The 21,840-nt window shown below is 44.1% G+C and overlaps 1 protein-coding gene and 1 non-coding gene across 3 annotated transcripts in view; both read left to right on the top strand.

Moving 5' to 3' along the window:
- The window catches only part of LOC111963777 (spectrin alpha chain, non-erythrocytic 1), a 40,711-nt gene that overhangs the window by 3,864 nt on the left and 15,007 nt on the right, over positions 1-21,840 (top strand). For both annotated transcript variants that reach the window (XM_023987281.1, XM_023987280.1), the window contains exons 10-23: positions 1-182; positions 1,239-1,605; positions 7,568-7,878; positions 8,147-8,281; positions 8,557-8,705; positions 9,161-9,217; positions 9,420-9,618; positions 18,292-18,396; positions 18,587-18,619; positions 18,733-18,768; positions 19,665-19,712; positions 20,649-20,740; positions 20,999-21,143; positions 21,436-21,717. In XM_023987281.1, coding sequence (XP_023843049.1) covers positions 1-182; positions 1,239-1,605; positions 7,568-7,878; positions 8,147-8,281; positions 8,557-8,705; positions 9,161-9,217; positions 9,420-9,618; positions 18,292-18,396; positions 18,587-18,619; positions 18,733-18,768; positions 19,665-19,712; positions 20,649-20,740; positions 20,999-21,143; positions 21,436-21,717 — 2,141 coding nt within the window. The remainder of the gene's footprint in view (positions 183-1,238; positions 1,606-7,567; positions 7,879-8,146; positions 8,282-8,556; positions 8,706-9,160; positions 9,218-9,419; positions 9,619-18,291; positions 18,397-18,586; positions 18,620-18,732; positions 18,769-19,664; positions 19,713-20,648; positions 20,741-20,998; positions 21,144-21,435; positions 21,718-21,840) is intronic.
- LOC111964552 (small nucleolar RNA SNORA84) lies at positions 525-648 on the top strand. Its single transcript, XR_002877408.1, has one exon. It is a non-coding gene; the product is annotated as a small nucleolar RNA SNORA84 (small nucleolar RNA).

Below are 21,840 nucleotides of genomic sequence, written 5' to 3'. Positions count from 1 at the left end.
GCATCAAGCTGCGCGAGGCCAACCAGCAGCAGCAGTTCAACAGAAACGTGGAGGACATTGAGCTGTGGCTGTATGAGGTCGAGGGCCACCTGGCGTCAGATGACTACGGCAAGGATCTGACCAGCGTCCAGAACCTGCAGAAGAAGCATGCCCTGCTGGAGGCTGACGTGGCTGCCCACCAGGTAAAGGGCTTGTTTGACATTGCAGTCGACAGTGCAGGCAACTGCTGACTGATCTACACGTCGCCTTGCATCATATATAGCTACTTATTATAATTTGTAGGTCAGTAAGTCACAATTTACCCATGATGCACCACAGTTTTGATCTGCTCGAACGCGCTCAGTGACTTCCATATCACCACAAGATAACTGACTGACAGCTACCAGGTAACTGGAGAACAACATCACCAGTAGCCTCCAGGTCAGATGTTTTCAGACCCAAAAAGTGAACTACTTAGACACTGTTGCATTTACCTCTGGGACCAGCTGCTAGACAGTGTATCTCCTCATAAGAATCCCATCCATGCCTGGTGGTTTCAAGCGACAGCTGATCTGTGTGTCTTTGATTGTCAGGCACAAATAAACTCAGATTCTATGCATGGGAGCTGCCACTCCAAGTAGCCTCCATAGCCTGGTTGCAGTGACATCATTATGGTCTATAATATTCAGGCATTCAAATAGTTGTGTTGACTTATGCGGTCTGGCTGCGCACAAGGTAAGACTGGCTGACTGACTTAAGGCGTCGGCATGATTTGGTTCGGCTGACACCTAGGCAGACTGAAATAGTGTGCTCGCAAACTCCCTTAAAATGACCTTCCCTTTAAAAACGAGAAAAGCGTCAATAGTACTGTTTCTTCGTCTTGAGACGCCACAGCGTCTCATTCATTGACGTTTTTGGAGAGGAGATCTTTGTCGCACAATTTTACAGCTATGATGGGTATAGTATTTCTCAATTGAAAACAGTTGCATGAGAACGATTAGTCTATCGTTGAATGTCAACATGCTTCATTGAAGTATCCCTACTGTTGACCAATCACCGACGAAGGGATGTAGACTTCTGCTACATACTTCGGCATCCCTCAAGAAAAAAATGTAGTGTGCGAGAACAGCTGAGAAAACCCTTGCCGAAGACCAAAACGTCACAATGTCGTCATGCTATATGCATGAACTGTTTCAGATCGGAAGCCTTAACTGCCACCAGGTAGTTAGTTGGCTGACTGACTTTCCCTCTCTCTCCAGGACCGCATCGATGGCATCACCATTCAGGCGCGTCAGTTCCAGGAAGCCGGTCACTTTGACGGCGACAACATCAAGCGCAAGCAGGAGGCGCTGGTGGCGCGCTACGATGCCCTCCGCGACCCCATGGCCGCCCGCAAGCAGAAGCTGTCAGACTCCCTGCGGTTGCAGCAGCTCTTCAGGGACGTGGAGGACGAGGAGACCTGGGTCCGGGAGAAGGAGCCAATCGCCGCCTCCACCAACCGGGGAAAAGACCTGATCGGCGTCCAAAACTTGCTGAAGAAGCACCAGGCCCTGCAGGCGGAGATCGCCGGCCATGAGCCCCGCATCAAGGCCGTCACCCAGAAAGGAGAGGCTATGGTGGAGGAAGGTGAGTTGTTTCGTAGAAACGTGCATAGGCCCTACTGTCACCTCTTTTCAACTGTTCACCTTTTCACTATCTAGCAGGTTTGGGTCGATTTTAATTCAGTTATTATAGTTTACTTCCTGAATTGACTGAATTGAAACGAATTGTCCAAACCCTTTCACCATGATGCCAATGGTGACTTTAAAACAGTTAGAGTTTAATGGCTGTGATAGGAGAAAACAGGATGGTTGAACATTGTAGTTACTCCACAATACTAATCTAATTGACAGAGTGAAAAAAGGAAGCCTGTCCAAAAAAATGTATCCTGTTTGCAACAAGGCACTAAAGTAATACATTCAAACATTTGTTAGGTTTGGGGAAAATCCAATACAAAACATTACTGAGTACCACTGTTCATATTTTTAAGCATAGTGGTGGCAGTATAATGTTATGGGTATGCTTGTAATTGTTAAGGACTGAGGAGTTTTTCAGGATAAAAAAGAAACTGAACAGAACAAAGCACTGGCGAAATTCTGGAGGAGAACCTGGTTCAGTCTGCTTTCATGGAGACACTGGGAGAGGAATTCGCCTTTTAGCAGGACAAAACCCTAAAACACAAGGGTAAATCTACACTGGAGTTGCTTACCAAGAAGACAGTGAATGTTCCTGAGTGACCGAGTTACAGTTTTGACTTAAATCTGCTTGAAAATCTATGGCAAGCAGTGGCGATTTTAGCATGTAAATCTTGATGGGGCAAATATAAAAAAAAATTTTTAGATGCATGCCAGCAAATCCACTAAACAATACATTAATTGCACTATAACGGTGACAAACGGTGCCTACAAAATGTTAAGGCCTACATAAAGCTGTCCCAATAGCAAAGTCCCAACAGCAGTCCCAACAGCAGAGCTTTCTTTTCAGCACCATGGAGTGAATCCTTACCACCGCTACACCTGGCTATCAGCGGAGCCTTGTCTGGCAGCGAAACAGTTCATTCAACCTCATTTATTGCCTTTAAAAAAAACATAGTTTATGCCTGCCTGACTTAAACAAATGTGGTTTTTACTGACAATTGAGATTGAGAGTTTTTTTTTTTGTCTTTTTACTATATACAGTGGGGAGAACAAGTATTTGATACACTGCCAATTTTGCAGGTTTTCCTACTTAGAAAGCATGTAGAGGTCTGTAATTTTTATCATAGGTACACTTCAACTGTGAGAGACGGAAAATCGTAAAACAAAAATCCAGAAAATCACATGGTATATTTTTAAGTAATTCATTTGCATTTTATTGCATGACATAAGTATTTGATCACCTACCAACCAGTAAGTTCGCTCTCTCACAGATCTGTTAGTTTTTCTTAAGAAGCCCTCCTGTTCTCCACTCATAACCTGTATTAACTGCACTGTTTGAACTCGTTACCTGTATAAAGACACCTGTCCACACACTCAATCAAACAGACTCCAACCTCTCCACAATGGCCAAGACCAGAGAGCTGTGTAAGGACATCAGGGATAAAATTGTAGACCTGCTCAAGGCTGGGATGGCTACAGGACAATAGGCAAGCAGCTTGGTGAGAAGGCAACAACTGTTGGCGCAATTATTAGAAAATAGAAGAAAATGAAGAAGTTCAAGATGATGGTCAATCACCTCGGTCTGGGGCTCCATGCAAGATCTCACCTCGTGGGGCATCAATGATCATGAGGAAGGTGAGGGATCAGCCCAGAACTACACGGCAGGACCTGGTCAATGACCTGAAGAGAGCTGGGACCACAGTCTCAAAGAAAACCATTAGTAACACACTACGCCGTCATGGATTAAAATCCTGCAGCCACACAAGGTCCCCTGCTCAAGCAGGCGCATGTCCAGGCCCGTTCTGAAGTTTGCCAATGACCATCTGGATGATCCAGAGGAGGAATGGGAGAAGGTCATGTGGTCTGATGATTCAAAAATAGAGCTTTTTGGTCTAAACTCCACTCGCCGTGTTTGGAGGAAGAAGAAGGATGAGTACACCCCAAGAACACCATCCCAACCGTGAAGCATGGAGGTGGAAACATCATTCTTTGGGGATGCTTTTCTGCAAAGGGGACAGGACGACTGCACCGTATTAAGGGGAGGATGGATGGGGCCATGTATTGCGAGATCTTAGCCAACAACCTCCTTCCCTCAGTAAGAGCATTGATGATGGGTCGTGGCTGGGTCTTCCAGCATGACAACGACCCGAAACACACAGCCAGGGCAACAAAGGAGTGGCTCCGTAAGAAGTATCTCAAGGTCCTGGAGTGGCCTAGCCAGTCTCCAGACCTGAACCCAATAGAAAATCTTTGGAGGGAGCTGAAAGTCCGTATTGCCCAGCGACAGCCCCGAAACCTGAAGGATCTGGAGAAGGTCTGTATGGAGGAGTGGGCCAAAATCCCTGCTGCAGTGTGTGCAAACCTGGTCAAGAACTACAGGAAACGTAATGATCTCTGTAATTGCAAACAAAGGATTCTGTACCAAATATTAAGTTCTGCTTTTCTGATGTATCAAATACTTATGTCATGCAATAAAATGCTAATTAATTACTTAAAAATCATACAATGTGATTTTCGGGATTTTTGTTTTAGATTCCGTCTCTCACAGTTGAAGTGTACCTATGATAAAAATTACAGACCTCTACATCTTTGTAAGTAGGAAAATCTGCAAAATCGGCAGTGTATCAAATACTTGTTCTCCCCACTGTATATATGTGTATATATGTGTATATATATAATAGTGAAGAAATCTAAACTGAAATAATAACCAAAGAAGTGTTCAACAAATCAAAATATATTTTAGATTCTTCAAATTGGCCACCCTTTGCATGGACAACAGCTTTGCTCACTCTTCGCATTCTCTCAATCAGCTTCCTGAGGTAGTCAACTGGAATGCCTTTCAATTATCAGTTGTGCCTTGTTAAAAGTTCATTTGTGATATTTCTTTCCTTAATGCGTTTGAGCCAATCAGTTGTGTTGTGACAAGTTAGGGGTGGTATACAGAAGATAGCCCTATTTGGTAAAATACTAAGTCCATATTATGGCAACAAAAGCTCAAAAAAGCAGAAACAACAGTCCATCAATACTTTAAGACATGAAGGTCAGTCAATCTGGAAAATGTCAAGAACGTCAAGAAGTTTCTTCAAGTCCAGTCGCAAAAAGCATCAAACGCTATGATGAAATTGGCTCTCATGAGGACTGCCACAGGAAAGGAAGACCCAGAGTTACCTCTGCTGCAGAGGATAAGTTCATTAGAGTTGCCAGCCTCAGAAATTGCAGCCCAAATAAATGCTTCACAGAGTTCAAGTAACAGACACATCTCAACATCAACTGTTCAGAGGAGACTGTGTGAATCAGGCCTTCATGGTTGAATTGCTGCAAAGAAACCACTACTAAAGGACAACAACAAGAAGAGACTTGCTTGGGCCAAGAAACACGAGCAGTAGACATTAGACCAGTGAAAATCTGTCCTTTTGGTCTGATAAGAACAAATTTTGAGATTTTTGGTTCCAACCGCTGTGTCTTTGTGAGACGCAGAGAAGGTGAACGGATTATCTCCGCCTGTGTGGTTCCCACCGTGAAGCATGGAGGAGGAGGTGTGGGGGTGCTTTGCTGGTGACACTGTTAGTGTTTCATTTAGAATTCAAGGCACACTTAACCAGCATGGCTACCACAGCATTCTTCAGCGATACGTCATCCCGTCTGGTTTGGGCTTAGTCCCACTATCATTTGTTTTTCAACATGACAATGACCTAACACACCTCCAGGCTGTGTAAGGGCTATTTGACCAAGGAGAGTGATGGAGTGCTGCATCAGATGGCATGGCATCCACAATCACCTGAACTCAACCCAATTGAGATGGTTTGGGTTGGACCGCAGAGTGAAGGAAAAGTAGCCAACAAGTGCTCAGCATATGTGGTAACTCCTTCAAGACTGTTGGAAAAGCATTCCAGGTGAAGCTGGTTGAGAGAATGCCTAGAGTGTGCAACGCTGTCATCAAGGCAAAGGGTGGCTACTTTGAAGAACCTAAAATATATTTTGATTTATTTAACACTTTTTTGGTTACTMCATGATCCCATATGTGTTATTTCAGAGTGTTGATGTCTTCACTATTATTCTACAATGTAGGAAATAGTACAAATAAAGAAAAACCCTTGAATGAGTAGGTGTGTCCAAACTTTTGACTGGTACTGTATTTGTTTAGCACTTTTGAAATGTACAGCGACAGAATTCAGAACATTGGCTGTTCTTACAGTATTCTCCCGTTCAACTGTAGGATAAAAAAAGGGGCCATATAACCAGACAATGAAAGCTCTTACAATATTCAATGATTTCTCTAAAACAGGCTATAGGCTACATGTGCACCACCAAGTCAGAACAGAAGTCTAAGTTTTGAGGGGGAAAGGGACAAAACCCTAATAGTGAGGCACATGGGCAACTAACAGCTTACTGCACAACGTACGCTTAGTATTTCTTTCTTAGCTACAGTATACATATCTCCCTGGTATATTACATCATTTATGCTGCACCACACAATACATTTTTGGACTCCCCTTGTTGTGCTGTGCTCACTTGAACAGGAAGGTGGTGTGGTGGTCCTTCACATTTTGTCATCATGGTCTGACATTCTGTGGATTTATGGTGCTTTCAAGACAACTGGGAACTCAGGGAAAAAAACAAGGTTGAATCATGACGTCAGTGATCTTCAGGTCGGAGCTCTAGAAAGAGGCCCGAGTTCCCGAATTCTGAGTTGGATGAAACTTTTTTTTCCCCAGTCGGAGCTCTGAGTTTCCAGTTGTTTTGAACACGGCAGAAGTCATGTTGGATTGACAGCACGGCCAATGTATTCAACCCTTTCTGGCCCATGGTGTTGCATGTGAATGTGTATCCTTTTTAAGCTTGGAATAGATATCCTTAAACCCAGAATTTGACCACAGACCCACTCCATTGAATAGCAGGCTAGTGATTGCTTTGCAATGCTTCCAGTTAGCCACTGATTCCTTCCAAACCACTCACTGTTGAATTTGCTATTTCCAACTTATTGTGTAATGTAATGGCTGATGAGCACCGACGATACGTTTTATGTAATATTACAGGGATTCAAAAGAATTTGCCAGAAGATTGCCAACTTGTTTCATGATGACTGCATGTCTAGCTTGCTAGCTAAGATTTTGAAAGTATGACGTTAAMATGATCAGTCCAATCAAAGCTATGGTAGATATAACATGATTTGACGTCCATTTGATCTGTGGCCAATGACCTTAAGCGTTCTTGGATGGGCACTTCTAATGTAAATCTATGGCAGGCAGCACCCAAGTGGCTTGAATTTTCAAGCTCTCCCAGTAGATTTTGTGGTGATGTAGTGTCCTCATGAGTGGCACAACTGGAGAACATGACCAATCCCTACACTCCGTATTTTCCACTGGCTGCCCCACCACCACAGAAAGCACTGAGCTAGGCTGAAACACCTGCATTTTGGAGATGCCTTACTCAAGAAAGCAAAAAAGAGACCATGTTTGTATGCGTCTTTATTGACTCAAAGATTTTATTTATTTATTATTATTTGTTTGCTGAACAGGTGGGGCTCAAAACAGGTGGGCTGCCACCAATGGCAAGACCTGAAAAGGGTTGTCTAACAATGATCAACAACCAATTTAACCGAGCTTGAAGAATTTTGAAAAGATTCATGGGCAAATGTTGTACACACCAGGTGTGAAAAGCTCTTTTTAGAAATTGACCCAGAAAGACTCACGGCTGTAATCGCTGCCAAAGGTATTGACTCAGGGCTGTGAATACTTATCTAATAAAGATGTTTTATTTTTCATAAATGTTTTACAAATGTTAGTTGTTGACCAATCCATTTTAATCCCACTTTGTGACACAACAAAATGTGGAAAAAGTCTAGGGGTGTGAATACGTTCTTAAGGCGCTGCAAATAAACAACCCCCCCCTCTCCCTGTGGTCCTCACCAGGCCACTTTGCTGGGGAGGAGGTTAAGGTGAAGCTGGGGGAGCTGAACGGCCGCTGGGACACCCTTAAAGGCAAGGCCGGGCAGCGCAGGCAGGACCTGGAGGACTCACTGCAGGCACAGCAGTACTTCGCCGACGCCAACGAGGCAGAGTCCTGGATGAGGGAGAAAGAGCCCATCGTGAGCAGTCCCGACTACGGCAAGGATGAGGATTCGGCTGAGGCCCTGCTGAAGAAGCACGAAGCCCTGATGTCTGACCTSAGTGCTTATGGCAGCAGCATCCAGGCTTTGAAGGAGCAGGCCCAATCCTGCAGGGTAAGTCTCGAACCCACATTGCATCTTTAGTCTTATCGTGAAATGAATGTGCACCATTTTACAACTTTTATAAATGCCTAAACTAGCTAGCTAACATTCTATGAACAATTCAACTATTTTCCCGTCTTTGCAAACATCTGAGAACCAGAGTACCAACAAATCAGTCATTTCTTTACTACTCCTGGTCTATTATAGACACAAACGGATATTTTCATGTTGCTATTGTCTAGATTGCACCTTTTAAGACTTTTTTCCTTTCCACCTGCAGCAACAAGTTGCGCCCACCGATGATGAGACTGGCAAGGAGCTGGTGCTGGCCCTCTATGACTACCAGGAGAAGAGCCCCCGTGAGGTCACCATGAAGAAGGGAGACATCCTCACCCTGCTCAACAGCACCAACAAGGTGTGTGTGTGTGTGTACAAACAAATTGTATAACAAAAGAAAGTTACCATCTTAGCGAGATGAACAAAAGCCTTGCTCCAAGCAGGGCCAGGTCCACAAATAACTGCTGCTAGYCCATACCCATGATCAGGCACTTGATGTAGAACGGAAATAATYTGATAGGTATAAGCAAGATAGTATGAACTGAATGGGATGCATGTTCATCGCTTATGGGAGACAAAAATAACATGTTTGTCTTGTGTGTCTTCTCTCCTGACCTCTCTCGCCTGCTGAAGGACTGGTGGAAGGTGGAGGTGAACGACCGCCAGGGCTTTGTGCCCGCAGCCTACGTCAAGAAGCTAGACCCCACCCAGTCCTCCTCCAGGGAGAACCTGCTGGACGAGCAGGGCAGCATCGGCCTCCGCCAGGACCAGATCGAGAACCAGTAAGGGCCTCCTTCTACCTAACCCACTTTCTACCTAACCCTTTGCCACTGTAATTTCTGACTTCTGCTCTTACATGCCCCAGTACTCATCTTCAGTACACACCTGTAGTTCTTTACCACCTTTTTACCTCTAACTTAGAACTTAACCTGTTGACCCGACTGGTTTGATTAACTGTTTTTTAAAAACAAATGTACGTTCCTATCTTAGCCTAGCTAATTAACAATTAACCTCTTCAATATCCCAGTTTCTCTCTCTCTCTCCCCCTCCCTCAAATTTTCGGTCTGTTTTTCTTAGTCTCCCTTTAGTCTCTTCCTTATCATAACAGTCCAGTGAGCCAGTAGCACTTCAACTTTTCTGTCACTAACGGCCTTGCCTTTGTCTCTCTGTCTGTTTCTCTGTTTCCCACCCTAACTGCTAATGCCTGCCCGCGCATGTCATGTTTGTGACTGAGTAGGCCGGGGGCAAAGGAGACGTGCAGTGTGTCTGTACGCATGAAGCAGGTGGAGGAACTGTGAGTAGGACCAGCGTGTCCCTCTAGGTGTCGTGTTTGTGAAGCCACCACGCATTCCCACGAGCAACGCAGCCATTGCCATTCCTGCCAGTCCCTCAATCAATACCCATTTCAATGTCGTGGACCTTGTGACTGGTTCCAGTGCTCGCTCTCTCTCTCTCAACACAAAGGGGATTCTAAAATCTCCATCTTKTAATTTTAGGTACGGCACTCTCCTGGAGCTGGGCGAGAAGCGCAAGGACATGCTAGAAAAGAGCTGCAAGAAGTTCATGCTGTTCCGCGAGGCTAACGAACTGCAGCAGTGGATCAACGAGAAGGAGGGCGCCCTCACCAACGAGGAGGTGGGCTCCGACCTGGAGCAGGTGGAGGTGCTGCAGAAGAAGTTTGACGACTTCCAGAAGGTACGCCGCACACAACGTGCCTGCCGGGGAGTAGGAGAGGGCACTAGCTGACTTACTGTACGTCATCCTTTTAGGCTTTAGTAGTGATGAGGGGAAAAATCGATACAGTAGAGTATCAGAATATATCGTCAAAAATATTATTGCAAGTATCGATTCTCTGCTAGATGGGTAATACATATCGTATCGGGACCTATAGTTGAAGTTTGGAAGAGTCATTAAAACTCGTTTTTCAACCACTCCACAAATTTCTTGTTAACAAACTATAGTTTTGGCAAGTCGGTTAGGACATCTACTTTGAGCATGACACAATTAATTTTTCCAACAATTGTTTACAGACAGATTGTCACTTATAATTCACTGTATCACAATTCCAGTGGGTCAGAAGTACATACACTAAGTTGACTGTGCCTTTAAACAGCTGACAGGCTAATTGACATCATTTGAGTCAATTGGAGGTGTACCTGTGGATGTATTTCAAGGCCTACCTTCAAACTCAGTGCCTCTTTGCTTGACATCATGGGAAAATCAAAATAAATCAACAAAGACCTCAGAAAAMAAATTGTAGACCTCCACAAGACTGGTTCATCCTTAGGCGCAATTTCCAAACKCCTGAAGGTACCACGTTCATCTGTACAAACAATAGTATGCAACACCATGGGACCATGCAGCCGCCATACCGCCCAGGAAGGAGACACGTTCTGTCTCCTAGAGATGAACGTACTTTGGTGTGAAAAGTGCAATCAATCCCAGAACAACAGCAAATGCCCTCGTGAAGATGCTGGAGGAAACGGGTACAAAAGTATCTATATCCACAGTAAAACGAGTCCTATATCAAATCAAATGTATTTATATAGCCCTTCGATCAGCTGATATCTCAAAGTGCTGTACAGAAACCCAGCCTAAAACCCCAAACGGCAAGCAATGCAGGTGTAGAAGGACGGTGGCTAGGAAAAACTCCCTAGAAAGGCCAGAACCTAGAAAGAAACCTAGAGAGGAACCAGGCTATGAGGGGTGGCCAGTCCTCTTCTGGCTGTGCTTTGTGGAGATTATAACAGAACATGGCCAAGATATTCAAATGTTCATAGATGACCAGCATGGTCAAATAATAATAACCACAGTAGTTGTTGAGGGTGCAACAGGTCAGCACCTCAGGAGTAAATGTCAGTTGGCTTTTCATAGCCGATCATTGAGAGTATCTCTACCGCTYCTGCTGTCTCTAGAGAGTTGAAAACAGCAGGTCTGGGACAGGTAGCATGTCCGGTGAACAGGTCAGGGTTCCATAGCCGTAAGCAGAACAGTTGAAACTGGAGCAGCAGCACGGCCAGGTGGACTGTCATCATGCCAAGTAGTCCTGAGGCATGGTCCTAGGGCTCAGGTCCTCAGAGAGAGAGAGAGCGATAATTAGAGAGAGCATACTTAAATTCACACAGGACACCGGATAAGACAGGAGAAATACTCCAGATATAACAGACTGACCCTAGCACCCCGACACATAAACTACTGCAGCATAAATACTGGAGGCTGAGACAGGAGGGGTCAGGAGACACTGTGGCCCCATCCGATGATACCCCCTTGACAGGGCCAAACAGGCAGGATATAACCCCACCCACTTTSCCAAAGCACAGCCCCCACATCACTAGAGGGATATCTTCAACCACCAACTTACCATCCTGAGACAAGGCCAAGTATAGCCCACAAAGATCTCCACCACGGCACAACTCAAGGGGGGGCGCCAACCCAGACAGGAAGACCACGTCAGTGACTCAACCCACTCAAGTGACGCACCCCTCCTAGGGACGGCATGGAAGAGCACCATTAAGCCAGTGACTCAGCCCCTGTAATAGGGTTAGAGGCAGAGAATCCCAGTGGAGAGAGGGGAACCGGCCAGGCAGAGACAGCAAGGGCGGTTCGTTGCTCCAGTGCCTTTCCGTTCACCTTCACACTCCTGGGCCAGACTACACTCAATCATAGGACCTGTGAGTCTTCAATAAAGACTTAGTTGAGACCGAGTCTGCGTCTCTCACATGGGTAGGCAGACCATTCCATAAAAATGTAGCTCTATAGGAGAAAGATCTGCCTCCAACTTTTTGCTTCGAAATTCTAGGGACAATTAGGAGGCCTGCGTCTTGTGACCGTAGCGTACGTGTAGGTATGTACGGCAGGACCACATCGGAAAGATGGGTAGGAGCAAGCCCAACAAGCATCTCTGTTTTGTCTGAGTTTAAAAGTAGAACGTTTGCAGCCATCCACCTCCTTATGTTTGAAAAACAGGCTTCCATTCCAGCGAGGGCAATTTTGTGCTTCACCATGTTTCATTGAAATGCACAGCTGTGTGTCATCCGCATAGCAGTGAAAGTTAACATTGTTTTCGAATTACATCCCCAAGAGGTAATATATATATATATATATCTATATATATATATATAGTGAAAACAATAGTGGTCCTAAAACGGAACCTTGAGGAACACCGAAATGTACAGTTGATTTGTCAGAGGACAAACCATCCACAGAGACAAACTGATATCTTTCCGACAGATAAGATCTAAACCAGGCCAGAACTTGTCAGTGTAGACCAATTTAGGTTTCCAATCTCTGCAAAAGAATGTGGTGATCGATGGTATCAAAAGCACCCTAACGTGTAGGAGCACGAGGACAGATGCAGAGCCTCGGTCTGACGCCATTAAAAGGTCATTTACCACCTTCACAAGTGCAGTCTCAGTGCTATGATGGGGTCTTAAACCAGACTGAAGCATTTCGTATACATTGTTTGTCTTCAGGAAGGCAGTGAGTTGCTGCAGCTTTTTCATTTTTTTTGAGAGGAATGACAGATTCGATATAGGCTGATAGTTTTTATTTTATTTTTTCTGGGTCAAGGTTTGGCTTATTCAAGAGAGGCTTTATTATTGCCACTTTTAGTGAGTTTGGTACACATTTGGTGGATAGAGAGCAGTTTTATTATGTTCAACATAGGAGGGTCAAGCACAGGAAGCAGCTCTTTCAGTAGTTTAGTTGGATTAGGGTCCAGTATGCAGCTTGAAGGTTTAGAGGCCATTATTATTTTCATCATTGTGTCAAGAGATTTAGTACTAAAACACTTAAGTGTCTCCCTTGATCCTAGGTCCTGGCAGAGCTGTGCAGACTCAGGACAACTGAGCTTTGGAGGAATACGTAGATTTAAATAGGAGTCCGTAATTTGCTTTCAAATGATCATGGTCTTTTCCTCGAAGTTCATGAATTTATCACTGCTGAAGTGAAAGCCATCCTCTCTTGAGGAATGCTGCTTTTTAGTTAACTTTGCGACAGTATCAAAAATAAATTTTGGATTGTTCTTATTTTCCTCAATTAAGTTGGAAAAATAGGATGATTGAGCAGCAGTGAGGGTTCTTTGATACTGCTCGGTACCGTCTTTCCAAGCTAGTCGGAAGACTTCCAGTTTGGTGTGGCGCCATTTCCGTTCCAATTTTCKGGAAGCTTGCTTCAGAGCTTGGGTATTTTCTCTATACCAGGGAGCTAGTTTCTTATGACAAATGTTTTTAGGGGTGTGACTGCACCTAGGGTATTGCGCAAGATTAAATTGAGTTCCTCAGTTAGGTGATTAACTGATTTTTGTCCTCTGATGTCCTTGGGTAGGTAGAGGGAGTCTGGAAGGACATCAAGGAAACTTTGGGTTGTCTGAGAATTTATAGCACGACTTTTGATGATCCTTGGTTGGGGTCTGAGCAGATTATTTGTTGCGATTGCAAACATAATAAAATGGTGGTCCAATAGTTCAGGATTATGAGGAAAAACATTAAGATCCACAACATTTATTCCATGGGACAAAACTAGGTCCAGAGTATGACTGACTGTGGTAGTGAGTATGTCCGGAGACATGTTGGTCAAAACCCACTGAGTCGATGATGGCTCCGAAAGCCTTTTGGAGTGGGTCTGTGGACTTTTCCATGTGAATATTAAAGTCACCAAAAATGTGAATATTATCTGCTATGACTACAAGGTCCGATAGGAATTCAGGGAACTCAGTGAGGAATGCTGTATATGGCCCAGGAGGCCTTTAAACAGTAGCTATAAAAAGTGATTGAGTAGGCTGCATAGATTTCATGACTAGAAGCTCAAAAGACAAAAACATAATAAAATTTACGACATAACCTGAAAGGCTGCTCAGCAAGGAAGAAGCCACTGCTCCAAAACCGCCATAAAAAGCCAGACTACGGTTTGCAACTGCACATGGGGACAAAGATTGTACTTTTTGGAGAAATGTCCTCTGGTCTGATGAAACAAAAATAGAACTGTTTGGCCATAATGACCATCGTTATGTTTGGAGGAAAAAGGGGGAGGCTTGCAAGCCGAAGAACACCATCTCACCATCTCTCCTGCTTTGCTGCAGGAGGGACTGGTGCAAATGACAGCAAATGTCATCATGAGGAGGGAAAAGTATGTGGATATATTGAAGCAACATCTCGAGACATCAGTCAGGAAGTTAAAGCTTGGTGGCAAATGGGTCTTCCAAATGGACAATGACCCCAAGCATACTTMCAAAGTTGTGGCAAAATGGCTTCAGGACAACAAAGTCATGGTATTGGAGTGGCCATCATAAAACCCTGACCTCAATCCCATAGAAAATTTGTGGGCAGAACTGAATAAGCGTGTGCGAGMAAGGAGGCCTAAAAACCTGACTCAGTTACACCAGCTGTCAGGAGGAATGGGCTAAAATTCACCCAGGTTATTGTGGGAAGCTTGTGGAAGGCTACCCAAAATGTTTGACCCAAGTTAAACAATTTAAAGGCAATGCTACCAACTTCTGAGTGTATGTAAACTTCTGACCCACTGGGAATGTGATGAAAGAAATAAAAGCTGAAATAAATCATTCTCAACTATTATTCTGACATTTCACATTCTCTTTAAATAAAGTGGTGATCCTAACTGACCTAAGACAGGGAATTTTTACTCTGCTTAAATGTCAGGTATTGTGAAACTGAGTTTAAATGTATTTGGCTAAGGTGTATGTAAACTTACGACTTCAACTGTAAGTATTGTGATAATATCCTATTGTGGGGACCCTGGCAATTCCTAGCCCTAGGCTAGTGAACCAAAAAGCATTAAAAAAGCCTGTTAGTTGAACTCTGTTTAAAGTGCACTCCACTTGTAAGAGACAAGTTAGTGGTTGTAGGATATACAGTGCATTTGGAAAGTATTTAGACACCTAGGCTTTTTCCATATTTTGTTATGTTACAGCCTTAGTCTTAAATGTATTTCAATCGTTTTTTCCCCTTATTAATCGACACATAATACCCCATAATGACAAAGCAAAAACTTWTTTTTTTGCCAATGTATTGCAAATTCTGAAAACTGATACGACATTTACATAAGTATTCAGACCATTTACTAAGTACTTTGAAGCACCTTTGGAAGCTTTTACAGCCTTGAGTCTTGGGTATTACGCTACAAGCTTGGCACACCTGTATTTGGGGAGTTTCTCCCATTCTTCTCTTCAGATCATCTCAAGCTCAGGTTGGATGGAGATCATCGCTGCACAGCTATTTTCAGGTCTCTTCAGAGATGTTCAATCGGGTTCAAGTCCGGGCTCTGGCTGGGCCACTCAAGGACATTCAGAGACTTGTCCCGAAGCCATTCCTGCATTGTCTTGGATGTGTGCTTAGGGTTGTTGTCCTGTTGGAAGGTGAACCTTCGCCCCCAGTCTGATGTCCTGAGCGCTCTGGAGCAGGTTTTAATCAAGGATCTCTCTGTACTTTACTCCGTTCATCTTTGCATCAATCCTGACTAGTCTCCCAGTCCCTGCCACTGAAAAACATCCCAACAGAATAAGGCTGTAACGTATCAAATTTGGAAAAATTCAAGGTGTCTGAATACTTTCTGAATGCACTGTACTATATTTTAGACAGTTTGAGGGTATTTTCGCATAAGAATCCCATCCATGCCTGGTAGTTCCTAGCAACCGTTAGACTGCTGATCTGTGAGTATTTGTGCCGGTCAATCATAAAAACTAAAATGTTATGTATGGGAGCTGAATGCCGCCGGAGGAGATGGCTGACTTTTTATGGGCTCCTAACCAATTGTGCTATTGGTATTTTTTCACATTATTTGTAACTTATGTTGTGCATACTGTTTCTGCCACTGTCTCTTATGACCGAAAAGAGCTTATGGATATCAGTACTGTGATTACTCACCTCGATCTGGACGAAGATTTTTTTCTTTAACGAGTCAGACGCGAAAAATTTACTTCAGACACTGGACAAGGCCCAAATCCCCATAATTGGCATGAAGAAGAGAGATATCGGGGATGTTGGTCGGGGTGCTTTGTAAGGATCCGATGGCGAGTGGGTAATCCGTTTCTACCATCAGTCCTATTAGCCAACGTGCAACCATTGGATATTAAAATGGATGCACTCCGATCAAGACTACCCAACCAATGGGACATTAAACTGTAATATCTTATGTTTCACCGAGTCGTGGCTGAACGACGACATGGATAACATACAGCTGGCTGAGTTTTCCGTGCATCGGCAAGATAGAACAGCTGCCTCCGGTAAAGACAAGGGGTGGCGGTTTGTGTCTATTTGTAAATAACAGCTGGTGCACGAAGTCTAATATTATACAGGTCAACATTCACAAGGCCGCAGGGCCAGACGGATTACCAGGACGTGTACTCCGAGCATGCGCTGATCAAGTGTCTTCACTGACATTTTCAACCTGTCCCTGACCGAGTCTGTAATACCAACATGTTTCAAGCAGACCACCATAGTCTCCATGCCCAAGAACAACAAGATAACCTGCCTAAATGACTACTGACCCGTAGCACTCACATCTGTAGCCATGAAGTGCTTTGAAAGGCTGGTCATGGCTCACTTCAACACCATTATCCCAATTGCACTCCAAACTTCCCTTTCCCACCTTGTCAAAAGGAACACCTACATGAGAATGCTATTCGTTGACTACAGCTCAGCGTTCAACACCATAGTTCCCTCAAAGCTCATCACTAAGCTAAGGACCCTGGGACTAAACACCTCCCTCTGCAACTGGATCCTGGACTTCCTGACGGGCCGCCCCCAGGTGGTAAGGGTAGGTAACAACACATCTGTCACGCTGTTTCTCAACACGGGGGCCCCTTGGGGGTGCGTGCTCAGTCTCCTCCTGTACTCCGTTCACCCATGGCCAAGCAAGACTCCAACACCAAGTTTCTGACGACACAACAGTGGTAGGCCTGATCACCAACAACGATGAGACAGCCTATAGGGAGGAGGTCAGAGATCTGGCACTGTGGTGCCAGTATAACAACCTCCCCCTCAATGTGATCAAGACAAAGATGATTGTGTACTACAGGAAAAGGAGGGCTGAGCACACCCCCATTCTCAGCAATGGGATTGTAGTGGAGCAGGTGGAGAGCATCAAGTTCCTTGGTGTCCACATCACCAACAAACTGTCATGGTCCAAACATACCAAGACAATCTTGAAGAGGGCATGACAATGCCTATTGCCCCTCAGGAGACTGAAAAGATTTGGCATGGGTCCTCAGAGCCTCAAAGTTATACAGCTGCACCATCGAGAGCATCCTGACTGGTCGCATCACTGCCTGGTATGACAACTGCTCGACCTCTGACGGCAAAGCACTTTACCTAGATGTACACTACCTTTCACAAGTTTGGGGTCAATCTTCCCTGAGCCTGTTCACTGTATGATGTTGAGACTGGTGTTTTGCGGGTACTATTTAATGAAGCTGCCAGTTGAGAATTTGTGAGGCATCTCTTTCTCAAACTAGACACTAATGTACTTGTCCTCTTGCTCAGTTGTTTACCGAGGCCTCCCACTCTATTCTGGTTAGAGCCAGTTTGCGCTGTTCTGTGAAGGGAGTAGTACATAGCGCTGTACAAGATCTTCAGTTTCTTGGAATTTTCTCGCATGGAATAGCCTTCATTTCTCAGAACAAGAATAGACTGACGAGTTGTAATCAAACCCACAAATGCTGATGCGCCAGATACTCAAATAGGCTGAGGAAGGCCAGTTTTTCAGCTGTGCTAACATAATTGCAAAAGTGTTTTCTTATGATCAATTAGCCTTTTTAAAATGATAAACTTGGATTAGCTGTTTCCAGCTACAACATTAACAATGTCTACACTGTATTTCTGATCAATTTGATGTTATTTTAATGGACAAAAATGTTGCTTTTCTTTCAAAAACAAGGACATTTTTAAGTCACMCCAAACTTTTGAACGGTAGTGTACATATTACCGAAATTACCTCGACTAGCCTGTGCCCCCGCACATTGACTCTGTACCGGTACCACCTGTATTGAGCCTCGCTATTATTATTTTATTGTTGCTCTTTAATTATTTGCTTTTGTTTATTTTAGTAAATACTTTCTTAACCAACAATGCMGTTTTAGGAAAAATAAATGAYAAGGGCTTGCCAGTAAGCATTTCACTGTACACCTGTTGTATTTGGCGCACGTGACAAATAAAATTTGATTTGACTCCAATTAGCTTCCATATTCCGGTTGCAGAGCCATTAATAACGTGTGCATACTAGACCACATGGGAATGTGACGTGCACTGCAGTCCTTCTTAGTTTATACCATACCCATCTCGACCAGTACCTTGGTGAATAAAATGTGTGTGAGTTGTGTAGTGACGGTCTTTCTTCTCCTTGCGTGTCCACCAGGACCTGAAGGCCAACGAGTCTCGTCTGAGGGACATCAACAAGGTGGCATCTGAGCTGGAGTCTGAGGGCCTAATGGCAGAGGAGGCACACATGGTCCAAGCTCAGGTAATGTAGCCCGCTAATGCAGAGATATGTCATATTTCATTGGTCAAAGATGAAAGCCTATAAAGCAATTGTTATTGCGTCAGTATTTGTGTGAAATTATTTTACATTGTTTGAAATATAGCAAAGGTATTCACTTTCCAGGGATACCAGTGTAAAACATTTTTAGCATAACTTTTCTTTTTTTCTCCAGGAACAAGTAATGGTGGGTTCCGTTCCTGGCAAGGTAAAGACGACTCCTGAGTTTCAATACATTTTGATTTCGTTAACAGTATAATGTATCTAGAATGTTTATTTCTGTCACGTATGTAACCCAAATTCCCCTCTTTGTTCCAACAGGATGATACCGACTCCAAAAATGCTTCACCATGGAAGGTAAGAAAGTCTTGACCAATCAACATAGTCTCATGGATATCCAAACAAAGCATTTTGTCTCACAAACTATATCCTTTTAGTCTGACCATGTCTTTTTTTTTTTTCTTCCTCCATATAAGATTGGACAGCATGTAGCTTGTCAATCTGGACTTGTTGTCATTTGAACCTGAGCATGATTGAACTGCATTGGGGTTTTGACACTGTCAAAAATATTTGAATGAATTTGAATCTTGGATTCATGCCCACTAGTTCAGCCCTGTTCATAGGACCTTGCATCAGTTAATGTAAGACATACTTGTTAACAAACAAGAGATAAACAAATGAATGAAAGACCTGGCACTTACCACTCACCATTCAATATATTCTAAGTACTCTACTGTTCACTAGCTACTCTAGTGAACCTGTTTACTTGTTTACTCTAGCTACTTGTTTATAAGGTATTAGTTTCATTGGGTAAACAAAAATGTTAAAGGTAATTTTGACCTTTCTCATTACTGCTAAAACAGGTGAAAACACATATCAGACACATGTTGACACACCCATAGATGGATTTAGCTAGAAGACGGTATTATATGCATCTTTGTTGACGCAGCCTACACATAAACCCAATTATTAACTTTTGCCTTGAGCTGTAGTAACTTAGTCAGCGCTTAAGTTTCCGTCTCCACTGCATGTACGGTGATGGTGGTCCTTTTGGTGGTTTTTGGCCTGCTGGTCTTCTATCGTCATGTTGATGTCTTTTGGGCAACAGTGTAAAGACATGGTCTGTCTTTACCCCCTGCTGTGCTAATATAGTTCCTCTCTTGACTGGTGTGGTGTTTTTGTCCCAATCCCCCTACCTTCCTCCTCCCTTTTCCTGTCCTCCCTTTGTGCTATTTTTTCACCTTTGATTGTAGAATGTACGCGTGGCTGTTCAAACGACGGCTAACTTTAATACTATCAAGGTAAGCTTTTTAAAGACTAGCCCCCCCCAAATCCCGCCCTCCTCCTCCCTCGCATTTATGTCCTCCTGGCTTGTCTCAAACCTGCATCGTGCACGTTCTGGAGACTAACCCTTTCATCAACGTGGTCATCCTTTGGTTCCATTGTCTTGTTCATCATCGGTCTGGACTCTGTCTACAGTCCTTGCGTTGTATTTTTGTTCTCATCATGTTGCCGATGTCATTGGATGGCCTTGTCCCTCATTCCTGTTTTCATTTGTCTCATCCCGCTCTCCTTTAACCATTATTTGTTTTCGAAATGAAGGATGGCTGGTACAAAAGGCATTGAAATATGCCTCAACACCATATTTTGTTACCCTAGCGTTTTGCCATTCCTTTCTCCATTGTTTCTCCATCCTGTGTATCGTCATTGACATTCATCCATCTCCCAGTCTGACTTTTCTTGTTCCTCGTTACCAACCCCTTTTATCCAACCGCCTCCTTTTACACCAGTCTGTCTGTCAAACACACATGGAGCACAACCTGAATCAATSAGCACTTTACTGATTCACAATTTATATTCACAACTGATATCAGTTTAAGACCCTCATTGCTCAAGATTACCAGGATTGGGCTCCATTCCACTGGACTCCATTGTAACTCAGTCAATTCAGAGAAGAGTTAATTTATTAGATGAATTTTAAGTCATTTTGTTTTGATTCATTGAGTTGAAATGGAATTTATCCCAACCTGGAAGGATATGCAACCATGAGTCTATATATCAAATAATATCCTGAAAATAAGTCATTTATCAATTAATTAAAACATTTTTAATTTAAATCTGCTAAATTGGAGCACTGGGTTCAAGTAACCTTGGCAAAGGCCTCATGGGAGTTAATTGTATCCCGGAGAAGCTCTGTCTAGCTCTGTGATTGGGTGATAACGGTGGTGTGTTTGTAGGAGCTGAACAACCGCTGGAGGTCCCTGCAGCAGCTGGCTGAGGAGAGAAGCAACATGCTGGGGAGTGCCCATGAGGTGCAGAGGTTCCACAGGTACACACAACACACATCCACAGAAGGCATTTGAAGTGCACATACACACTACGTTCAAACAGATGCAGAGAAAACTTGCGCATTAAAGTCTTTACACACACATCTGTGTTTAAGGTGACACATGTATTAGCCTATGTAGGTTCCTGATGAAGACCAAGAACACCTCAAAGAGAAAGTTGGTGGACATTAATATTTTAACACACTGAACAAAATGGCTGGTGTGAAATGAAAAACTAAATGGCTGCTTGTTTTCTTCAGGGATGCGGATGAGACCAAGGAGTGGATCGAGGAGAAGAACCAGGCCCTGAACACAGACAACTACGGCCACGACCTGGCTAGCGTTCAGGCTCTGCAGCGCAAACATGAGGGCTTTGAGAGAGACCTGGCCGCCTTGGGAGACAAGGTGAGCGGAAACACACACACACACACACACACACACACACACACACACACACACACACACACACACACACACTTTCAGTTGCCATTTAGATCAGCGGATGGTCAGTATTGATCAAAGTCTTGAAGATGAGGTGAGCAGAAACACACGCGCATGCATTTATCTACTGTGTCGATCGTCCTTCTTCAAGAAGATACTGCGTCTCAGTAAGAGCAGGGCCGTCCAAACACACAGGGACTGAAAAAAGGTTGAAGAATGTAATAACCCTTAGCGGATCTTTGCCTTCCTGTTCCAGGTGAAGTCTCTGGGGGAGACGGCGGAGCGTCTGATCCAGTCCCACCCGGAGGCTGTGGACGACATCCAGGAGAAGTGCACAGAGCTCAACACGGCCTGGAGCAGCCTAGTGGCGCGTGCCGACCAGCGCAAGGACAAGCTGGGCAACTCCCACGACCTGCAGCGCTTCCTCTCCGACTTCAGGGACCTGATGTCCTGGATTAACGGCATCCGAAGCTTGGTCTCCTCAGAGGAACTGGCCAAAGATGTGACCGGGGCTGAGGCCCTGCTGGAGAGACACCAGGTACTGGTATATGAGCACACATAGATGCACACACAAGCACTTGTACCGTCCATCCCCTGTATCTTGTGGACACACCAGGTGAACCCGATTCCACATATGGACACACACAAACATCTAGTCCAT

The sequence above is a fragment of the Salvelinus sp. IW2-2015 genome, linkage group LG5 (genome assembly GCF_002910315.2).
Source record: "Salvelinus sp. IW2-2015 linkage group LG5, ASM291031v2, whole genome shotgun sequence".
Lineage (NCBI taxonomy): Eukaryota > Metazoa > Chordata > Actinopteri > Salmoniformes > Salmonidae > Salvelinus > Salvelinus sp. IW2-2015.
Note: the sequence above shows the minus strand (reverse complement) of the source record. Positions and strands in the feature narration are given on the sequence as shown.